The following is a 10,887-nucleotide window of genomic DNA, read 5'->3' on the forward strand; positions in this document are numbered from 1 at the left end:
GATAGCGACTGTGAGGCGGGCACTGCCACAGGTGAAGGTCGTTTGCCTGCGGGTTAACACTGCAACATCGGGGCTGGGTGTGGGTTTCTGGGGGTGCCCACACCTCCCCGTGTAGTGCGCCTGTTTGGCGAGGGCGTCGGTTCTATCATTTAAGTCTTTGTCCAGCCCTGGTAGCTTAGAGTGTCCTTTTACCTTCTTCCAGTACAACAGTCATATTGTGCATTTCGGTGATGTTATCACATTCTTGGAACAGGTGTTGGTGTTTGACTGGCTTGTTGTTTGCCGTTTTGAAACCATTCTGTTTCCAGCTCGGAAGGTGGCACACAAAACTGAGTCTGGCATAGTTAGAGTCTGTACAGATGAGGATTTCTCTGATGTCATGGGCTGATGCGATCTGCAGAGTTATGAGAATGGCTGCTATTTCTGCATATTGTGATGACTGGGGACCTAACTTGAAGTGTTGTGGGGAACACGGCTGGTCGTTGACCCACAGCAACTCCTGCACCTGCCTTAAGGATGCCATCGTGGTTGTAGGAGCATCCATCGACGTAGGCTGTGAGCATGCCCTGACACGCATTCTCTTCGAAGTACCTGTGACAGGTCGGTTGTTGCTGTTGGGGTTCTTGCACAGCCATTTCTTCTGCAGATGTGTTATCAGAACAGTTTTGGCATGCGGCCAGGCCATTGCCCAGTGCAGACTTGTGATTCTGTGCATACCGTGCCTCAACATTGCGTCCTTGGAGAGCCATTAACCATGTGGCTATGCGTGAATTGGTGACCACGCCATCTCGGATTCGCTGGCTGTTGAGGAACATTACTGGCTGGTGGCAAGTCTCTATGATACTTTCTGTGCTCCAATGTAATTGGAGAATCGCTGAATGGCCCATACAGTGCAGAGCAGAGCTTTTTCACAGTCTGAGAACTTACACTCTGGTGGAAGCAGTGTCTTGCTGGCATAGGCAACCACTTTCTTGTCTTGGTCATGCCGTTGGTACAGGCCAGCACTGAGACATTGGTTGGAAAATCCAGCTTCAAGGTAGAATTCCTTTTGTGGATCGGGGTAAGCAAGACACGGAGCTGTGCATAAATGTCTTTTTAGTTCTTTCATGGCGTGTTCTTGAGCCTCTGACCAGACGAAAGGGCAGTCTTTTTTTAGCAGAGCTGTCAGAGGTCTGGCAATGTCTGAGTAGTTTTCGATGAACTGTCGAGAGTAATTGCATACCCCTAGAAAACTCCGCAGCTCAGAGACGTTGGTGGGAGGCTTGATGTTTTGAATGGCATGAATGCGGTTTGACTGAGGTTCGATGCCTTGGGATCCGATGAGCAGGCCCACGTAGTTAACCTTAGTTTGGCACCACTGTCCTTTGTGGAGGGCGATCTTGGCTCCGGCGGTGGATAATTGGTTCAAAACATAGTCTATTTCTTTCAGGTGGTCGGCCACCGTTGTGCTCTTCATGAGAACATCGTCTACATAGATCAGGTTGCCTCTCATTCTAGCATCTGGGCAGGCTTTGTTCAGAAAGATGTTGAATTCGGCTGGTGAGTTGGCGTAGCCGAACGGACACCTGTTGAAGGTAAACTGTCTGTTGCCAAACGTGAATGCCAACTTGTGTTGGTCTTCCGGGTGCACCGGAATGGTCCAGAATCCAGAGGCCACATCAAGTGTAGAGAAGATTGTGGCTCCTCTGATTCGGGGTAGTTCTTGATCTAGCTGGGTCATGGGCCATCGTGACAGCGGCACCTGTTGATTCAGTTTCCTGTAGTCAATGGTGGGTCGCCATTTGCCGTTAGGTTTGAGGACGGGCCAGATGGGGGCTGAGTAGGTGCTGTTGCATGGGCGGATGACCCCCTTTTCAAGCATAGATTCGATGATCTCCTGCACTGGTTCCTGTGAGGCGATGGGAATCTTGTACTGTCTGACAAAAGTGGGAGGAGCATCAGGGTGCGTAGGGATGCGCACCGTGTGGAGGTTGGTGAGACCACAATCTAGAGAGTCTTTGGCAAAGGATTCTTTGAACTTATACAGAACTTGTCTGAGTCCTTGACGATCCGTATCGCTCTGAAGTGCATTAGCGTCTTGTAGAATTTGCTGCACTTGAGATTCAAAACCTGGGTAAGGCTCCTCTATCGGTGTGTCATCAGTTGGTTTGGTATTGAGAGGTGTAGCAGATTCATTAGCCTCACCGACGTTCTGGTGGGAGACTGTGTATATTGTGAGGTGTTGGTCCTCGGTCAGCTCCGTTCTGCACACTTGGTCTTTACACACCGACATAACAGATGTGATGGCAATGAGTTTGAAGGGTGCAGTGAACAATGTATGGTCTGTACTCCCTTCGGGTATCAGTGCAGGTGGAATGGGACCAATGACAGGTAGTACAAGTTCAAAATCATGAAAGTCATGGCTCACTAGCCATCCCAGCCGGTAGGCCTTGGGAATGTTGATGTCAGTTGCCGTGCAGTTGTTGAACAGGATGTAGACTACACGAGATGACACTTCAGTGAGGGGTGTGGCTTCCAGTGTGAGTCCGAGTTCCACACATTCAGGTGAGGGTTGGAAGAAACCCAGCGTGTGGTTTAAGGTTTGACCCCATCGCATGTTGAGCCGAATAGCGACCCCTTTGGTGTAAGCTGGTACCACCGTTTCCTGTTCGTTGACTAAGGTGCAGACTTCTGGGATGGTCTGCCCTGATATGAGGTTGTCATGGTTGATGGAAACGTGTGGCTGCAAAGTCAATGGGGCCCATACAACTTCATTAAAAATGTCCACATGAGCCTTGAGGCGAATCAAGAGGTCTGCTCCAATGTAAACATCGTGGGGCAGGTCCGGAAGGACCAGGAAATAATGAGTCAGGCACCGGTAATTCCATTTCACATGCAAAGCGCAGATTCCTCTAGCAGACACCATTGAGGATGGGTGTGAGTTCAAAGGGAAACGAGTGCGCTTGCTGGCATAAGGGAGGTCAGGTGTCTTCTCAGTGATTGCATTGTATAGTGAGAGACTAATGGCTGAGTTGTCTGCCCACATGGCCAGAATACTGTCCGTTGTTTTTATATCATGCAGCTGCAGTTCGGTTTTGACCTTGGGGCAGTAGGTATCAGAGTCTTTAATGGCCTTGAAGGTACAGAGGATCGAACTTGAGCCTTGGTTCGTTGTTGAGGCTGGGTACCTCTGGCTGGCTGCTGGGGTTCCCGTGACCTCTGTGACCTGACCGTCTGGCACCGTGGGAATTCTCGTGACCTCTGTGACCTGACCGTCTGGCACCGGTGACCTGTGTGGCTGGAGGGGAAGAGGTTCTCGCACTTGAGCCCAGACTTTCAGCTGTTTGAAATCCAGTAAAGGCTCAAAGCGATCTAGCAGGTCTTTCCCGATGAGAAATGAATAATTGTTCATTGGAGAGACATAAATAGGATGTACTAGACTCATAGGACCAATTGTCAGGTGGATGGGAGCTACATTTCTGAGCTGGATGTCATTTTGGCTGTATGACTGCACATTCAGCTTGCAAGTGTGAAAATTTAGAGTTCGATTCTGTCTCTGAGCTTCAAATTTGAGCTTATCAAATAGTTGAGCTGAAATCAACGTGAGGTCTGAGCCTGTGTCCACAAGGGCTTCGAGCCTCATGTCCTTTTCTAAGGTGATGGTTAGGTAGAGTTTCCGAGCCACTCCTTTCTCGATCAGGTTCCCCAGGAGTTTTGGTGTTGGGGCTTGTGTTTCGATCGATAAGCAGTTAGGGTATGTTTTGTGTGTTTCGTTGTGGGTACAGATAACCAAAACAGCACTTTCTGGCACCTCAGTGTGTGGGATGATGCTTTCTGGGTCAGGAGGTGCAGACGTCAGCTGGACTAAGTGGGTGTTGCTATCGTTTGTTGATGCAACAGGTAGTTCAATAGTTCGTGGTTGAAAAACAGTGTTCTGTGTGCTTGATTCAGTTGTGAAGACGTCGGGAGTGGTGCTGGTTTCAGGCATAAGGTTTAGTCATGCGGTGTCTGGTTTATCCTTCTTGTCCTCCTTGTGAGGTTTCTTTTGAAGGAACTCTCTCAGTATTCTCAGAAGTTCTTCAGCTTCGGATGTGGCTGCACTTTCCTTGTTAGATGTGGGCTCAGCCTTGAGTTTCCAAGCATCACGTCGAGAGTGTTCCCCCTCCCGCCTCCCTGGGCTTGGTGTTCTGGAGGCTGGAGGTTGGCTATTTCTGGGTCTCCGGCCGGTTTCCCAGGTGGCCCCCCCCTTTTGGTTATGGGAGGGGCGAGGCCGGTCCCAGGATATTCCGGAGCGGTCGTTCTGGTGCTTTGGACGGGCACCACCACCGCGACCGCGCTGCCCTCTGCTGGCTTGGAATGGTCTTGACTCACGGTTGCTGGGTGTATAACTGGGGTGCTGTTGGGCGCCCTCTAGGGTCAACTCTGAATAGGACTCAGAGACAGAGCAAATAGTTGGGTGTTTTACAGTCTTTTCTGACACAGTCTTTTGTTTGGTGTAGGCCTTATGTGCTAAATCACGTAACTGTTGCGTTGACATGCTACGCGGGCACGCTAACACTCCCAAATGGTGGCTGACAGTAGGATGGAGGTTTCGCAGAAACAAAGTTCGGAAGTTGACGTCTTCCTCCATGCCTGGTTCATTCCTTGCTCCGAAGTAGGCACGTCGCAGTCGGTTGTAGAAATTTGGTGGGGTTTCAAGTCGACCTTGCTTGAGGTCCATTGCGGTTACTAGCCCTTGGTCTGATTCTGGATCAGAGAATTCACGCACCAAAGCTTTTCGCAGTTGCTGGTAGTCCATTTTGACAGTCTCTGGTTGACGGTCTAAGAAACTGCGTACCTCACGACTGGACGTAATTCTGAGCAGGTACAATTTGTCCCAAGTGGTCACGTTGGTGACAGTTTGCAAGTGAAAGTCTATATCTTGTAAATAAGCGTGAATGTCGTGGCCTCCTGCAGGATCTGGGTTGAACGTAGGGATGTTTCTAGCCAGCTTGTCCAGTTCTTTTGGAGTTATGTGTCCGTGGCTGGTGACCCGGACTTTCTGGAAGGGTTTTCCTTCCCCCACTGCTGACAGGGGTTGGTGGAGGCTGGCTGGTGACATTTTGAAAAGCAGGTTTTCACCCCCTTTTTCAGCTCGAAGTTCTTGGCTGAGAGGCTGGGGTTCACTGGCCAGGGGAAACTCTGTGGAGTGTGTTTCCTCTTTCTGTTCACGTTGTAGACTATAAGAATGTTTCAGTTCTCTGTGAACCATGTCAAGTTCATCTATTAGCAAGTCTTTGCGCTGTGTAAGGTCGTGGATTTCGGCTCGGGCCATTTCCAGGTGATTTTCATAGGCCTTAATTTTAGCATCTCTTTCTTTCAGTTCGATTTCAGCCCTTTCAAGGAGAGCGTCACCTTGTCGGAGCTTTGCCTCGAGTCTCTCTCGGGTTTCTCTCTCCAAATGTTCTCTTTGGTCTGTGTCCAGACGAAGATTCTCCAGGGCATTTTGAAGTCTTTCCACTTCTTTCTGTAGCTCTGGATCTGTAGTATTCTCTTTCTCATGCTGGTCTTGGATCTCGAGAAGTAGCTTATCTAGACGACTCTGGGTGTGGGCCTGATGCTGTAGGGCTTCCTCCACTCGAAGTCTCAGCACTGCGGCTTCCTGCTCCAAGTCGTGGTTGTTCTTTTCGCTGATCCGTGCCTGGGCGATGAGGAGGTGAGCTAGGGTCCCTGTGATCCTGGCGAGTTCTTTGTGGGTGTAACTCTGCGTCGGATCGTTCGCCATCAGCTGGTCCATCTCAGTGTCCAGTTGTCTCTGGCTCATGTGCTGCAGCTCTCTGGTGTCCTTTGGCAGGAAGGAGGTCGTCATCGTCTCCAGCCATGTCACTAGCTGATCCCAAGGGACTGCGGGACTGGATGCACGCGACATCTTGGCTCACTGCGGACAAGAGAAGCACAACACACACACAAAGAGGCCAATGCAAGTTTGTTCTCTCGCTAACGAGCTATCGTACGGCTGTGCCGTCTATAAGAATTTTGGCTAACTGATGCAGACAGTTAGACAGGGAGGCGGGTCCAATTAGGGTCGGCCCAAAATAGAGACTTGACAGGGGGTAGCCTCGTGGGTCACCTGGTGACACCGGCTGCTCGGTTGTCGCTCTACTACTTAGTTCTCCTTGGGGTCTCTCGGTGAACTGCAAGAAACAGAATCACAACAGCATGCAAAAAGGTGAAGATAGGAAAGAGCACAGTGAAAACAAAACACCAAATAAATTGGTCTGCAATGAAATGGAATGAATAAGAATGCTAGAAGTGTTAGGTAGAGAATAAAGGGGCTAAGCCTGCTTCTTTTCACCAGAGTTTCTGCTAGGGGCCTACAGCACATGCGGCTAAGGGAGTAAGAGACCTAGGAAAAGGGTGTGGCTTAGAGAGAAAATGGACCAAACACTTAACATAAATATCTGGGGGAATATCTAATATTCTGTGCCTTATAATAAGTGGATAGGTTTTATCACATTTGGTTCACCTGGTGGAATCCAGCGGCACGGTCAGCCTTCCTGGCGCTCCCAAACACTCAACCGCCGTGTCCCTGGCCCTCCGTTACTCTGACGCTGCGCCCTCTCAAACAGCTTGTGACTTTTAACACAACCGGCAACACCAAGATGTCAACCGCCAGACAGCACTACAAAATTGGGCTGTTCCCCAGAACCCTCTCTTCGAAAAGAAAGTGGGCCCCGATTTAGCCCCCGGTTTAGGTACTGGTCCCAGAGATTGCGTCGTGTGTCGGCTGGACTGATTGATCACCGTTGGAGTGCCAAATTGCTGGTGTCTCCACTGCGTGCCGCAAACGAACAGAGATAAGAGGGACCGAGTTTCACTCACAGCCAGTGTTGGTAACGCCGGTCGGCCCCCTTGCTCACTGGAAACCTGAGATGACTGTCCAATCACCAAGGGAGTTCTACAATCAAATACACAAAGGATGAACAAAGGAAGCTTAAAGTGAATTAAGGTTTGGTTTGTTTAATCATCAACTGAGTAAATATATATGTAGAAATGAGAGGTAACAGCTTTACCTAATAATGATAAAACAAAAGTTAAAAGCTTATGATAATGATAGTAATTATCAAAATAACCTAAGCCAGAAGAGAGAAGAAAGATAAACAAACAAAAAGGGCTATATATAAAAATTAAAAAAAATAAAGTAAAATAATAATAATAATAATAAAATTAAAATTAAAAAAAAAATTAATACAAAAAATTAAAAAAAAAACTAGAAAAAAAAATTAATAGTAATAAAATAAATAACAAAAGACAGGAATGAACCCGGGAGAAGAAGTAGCTGGTTTTCACCACAATGGGGGCGTATTCGCTCTCTGTGGCTTAACCTGGTGAGCAGAAAACTTAATTCAAATTAAAAATTCAAAACTGGTTTAAATCAAAATTTAAAATAAGCAGGTGAGAAGAATTAATAGGAAAATCGGAATAAATGCCCTATAATACCCAACGATAACAGTAATGTATCATTAGTAATTATGAAATTAATCAGAAAGGGTAAAAGTAGACATATGCAATTCAAAACAGAACCGAAAAGACAGAGATCAGAGAGATGCAAGCTGTGAACTGACTTAACAGGGGACTGCCACTAGATGGCTTACTTCCTTCTAAATGGGTTAACCAGTGGTTGGCCTGAGACACTTAATTTGCATTATTAAACAATTAAATTCTAATTCAAATCATGTTTGAACCAAATTCAAAGTAAATGTGAACAAAGGCAGGCAAAAATTGTCTTATACTGAAATAATATTCGCACGAGCAAAGCTGTTAATGCAAATAATTATTGAGAATTTAGACAGCTAATTCAATAAATCACAGAGAGAAATAGAGGTTAGTAATTCGAGAGCCTTATCTGAAACGGCTACGAGATGGCACTCATGCAAGCTGGAATCAGAAGACAGGGCAACTTGAAACTTCTAAACTTCCCTCTGGTGTTTAGATAGCGGAATTACAATTTCAATATGACTTAGAAATTATCTGATCGTTTGTCAGGCTGATTTTCTGCATCAAAAATCACAAGTAACAAACAGAAAGTTTTGATTCTGCGGTGCTATATTAAACAGCGCGTGAGGCTTTCACTAACCAACACACGACTGTGACAAAACAGGTTTTGTCCTTCTGTTGACCTCCCATAAACATTTAACAAAATAGCACTTATGATTTAAATGTTTTAGGTTTACAATCGGGTAGCTAAGCCAATTTAGACCAGGAGTTTTTATCGTTTAAGTTTTGAATATCACTGTGGTTCACCACGAATTCAGTAACGATATTTAAGCAAGGCCTTTTTAACTGAATCAGAGGAATCTCGCTCAGGTTCAGATTTACATATTACAATTAATAAAAGATTTCTTAATCTTTTAATTATTCATATGAAAATGTTGGTCTTCTCTTGACAGGAGACTTCTAACATTTACTGCAGTTTTACTTTTATTAAAATAACAGTGACTATAGGTATTTTTAGAAACTGTTACTGTGCTGAACAGTTGGCTTTGTGCCAAATGAGTTCGCTCGAAGCGCGACTTAACTCACAATTCAAAAATGCGCATACATAATATTAACATCCAAGAATGCTCACGAGAATGAAAATGAATATTGCTCACAAAAACAAAGTTTGAACGCTGCCAAATTAAACTCCACCATAATAATGTCGCAACAATCACTTTCTGGGGAATAATTAACTCAAATGAAGTGAATATTCATGAGTCTATGAATATAACGTGCTTATTGCTTACAAATATTAAATTACCCAAAGAGGGAATATTTAATCATTTAAAGGTAACCTTTACTAGAATTAATTTAAGTTAATCTAGACAATCTGTTCGTCCAGCGAACTGGAAGCTAGACTTCCTTATCAAAATTCAATAAAAATACCCTTCTTACAAACTCCAAGAAATATTAATCTTCTGATCAGGAAAAAAACAATATTTTCTGTGTCTGTACTACTAAGATTACTGAAAGTAATTCATATAAAACAAAGCTTGTAGCGTAGATCACACGATTCAGGGACTTCGATCTCAATGAGCAATAAAACAATTAAATTCAAGCAAATTATAGGATTTAATAAAAACAGACTAAAGAGTACATAACTACAATTCACACGGAGTAAATATGAGTATATAGCACAACGAAAATACAATTTAAACAAAGTAAACGAACAAGAATAATAATGAGATAAATGAGAGGGAGAGAGATAAAAAGAGAGAGAGAGAGAGGGAGAGAAAATGAAAGTGAAACCAATCTCAGCGTGGCAATTTCAAACAGTTAACTTTGCAAGAGACCCCAAGTCATTGAATAATTTCACAAACATGGAATAGTCTAGACAACCTTAAACAGCAATTTTAGTTGCGATATAAGAAAGTACTTGCTTTGATCTGGCTCTTGTGTGTAGCTGCGCTCAAATTGTCCGTCCGTGCGGCCTCAGCGCGGCTCTTTCCAAAGCAGATGATGCGTGAGCTCGATGGTTAACGCGAAGGTAAACTTGATGATTAGACTTAAGTTCGTTTGGCTCGTGAAGACAATTGAACGAAGTCAAATATCCGAAGACAATAAAGAAAAACTAAAATGAAACGAAAAGTAACGAATAATAAACGGAGAACTTCTTGAAGTCCGGTTGCAAAGCTGGGAACCCCCTTTTCTCTCTGGCAGAATGCCAAGAACCCCGGTTTCCCTGAGCTTTTACGTGAACCTAAGTTCACGCCTATTTTTGAGTATGATCCAATAAAGTGTAAACAAACTGAGGCGGGAAAAATCTTCTTTGTTTGCTGATCTCCGCCCACTGGTCTAATTTATGGCAATGACAAAATTAAACATTTTTCTTAAGCAAGATCGTTCCTCTGAAACAATGCATCTTTTTGTAGTTTGCTATCAAGATTCGTTACAGTCGTGTTTTTACGATTATACAGACACCAAGAACTATACTTTTATCCATCAAGTATACAGAGATATTTAGTTATTCTTAACTAAATGCATATAAAGTTTGCATTAAACACACAGTAACATTCATATATTCCTCTATGCCTCATACATACATTTGAGCACAAAAAGGGAGACATTAAAATACATTTAGAGGTAGTTTTAGTAAAAAGGTCCATGGGCTAACAAAGTTGCTTGTGCCTGTTTGTGAAGGAGTGTGCGTCTTTTTTCGCTGGAATGTGCGATCGAAAGGCGGGGGTGTTTGTTTTCCCTTTTGAAGTTCGATATCGCATCTCTGGATAGTCTCCGAGGTGTTATAACTCTCATCCCCGCCAGGACGTTGCCGTCATGCTGGCGCCCAGGGTGGTGAGTTATGTTGTAAGAGGGTTGTAAAACTAAGGTCCTTGTTTTTTCTTTAACTCACGTTCTGGTCTTTGAGTGTAGAATGTGTCAAAGGGGTCAGGATTAATTTATCTGGAGCAGATGGTTGAATACCATCCGCCCATTGGTGTTACATAGTTAAAAAAGATAGCACAGCGACCTGTGCATATAACAGACTGTCATTGGACTCCTCCTCTTTAGTAACATCATCATCCAATCCTTCAGCTCTGGATGTGAAATGGTCCATTATAACATCTTTAAGGGCAATGACATCACCAGGATTGAGTAGACAGAGACGAGAAAGTTCGTCTAAAAAGTGAGCAGCTTCAGACTGTAAACAGGACTGGCAGGAAATGTGCATTGATACACCATTATCATATATGTCATGTGATTTATTTTGATAGGTTAACCTTTTCTGCTTGCTTCAATAAATCATTATTTTTCTGCACTAAACAAGTTAATTTGCCAAGATATTTTCAGATATGACTGACAAAATGTTATAGAATAATAATTGAATAAAACCCTAATTCTTTATAAACATTTACATACAACCTATTTTTAGAATTTCCTGAAAACTTCCCA

The 10,887-nt window shown here is 44.4% G+C and overlaps 1 protein-coding gene across 1 annotated transcript; it reads right to left on the reverse strand.

The window, feature by feature from the left end:
• Nucleotides 1-3,706: 3,706 nt before the first annotated feature.
• On the reverse strand, nucleotides 3,707-5,827 carry LOC113072963 (uncharacterized). Its single transcript, XM_026245837.1, has one exon. It carries the CDS (start codon nucleotides 5,825-5,827, stop codon nucleotides 3,977-3,979), a length of 1,851 nt encoding a protein of 616 aa, XP_026101622.1. The 3' UTR covers nucleotides 3,707-3,976.
• Between the last annotated feature and the right edge of the window lie 5,060 nt (nucleotides 5,828-10,887).

Source organism: Carassius auratus, unplaced genomic scaffold, assembly GCF_003368295.1.
Source record: "Carassius auratus strain Wakin unplaced genomic scaffold, ASM336829v1 scaf_tig00011152, whole genome shotgun sequence".
Lineage (NCBI taxonomy): Eukaryota > Metazoa > Chordata > Actinopteri > Cypriniformes > Cyprinidae > Carassius > Carassius auratus.

Excerpts from the sequence above, each read along its gene's own strand:
- LOC113072963 (XM_026245837.1), bottom strand. The coding sequence starts at position 5,827 with ATGACGACCTCCTTCCTGCCAAAGGACACCAGAGAGCTGCAGCACATG.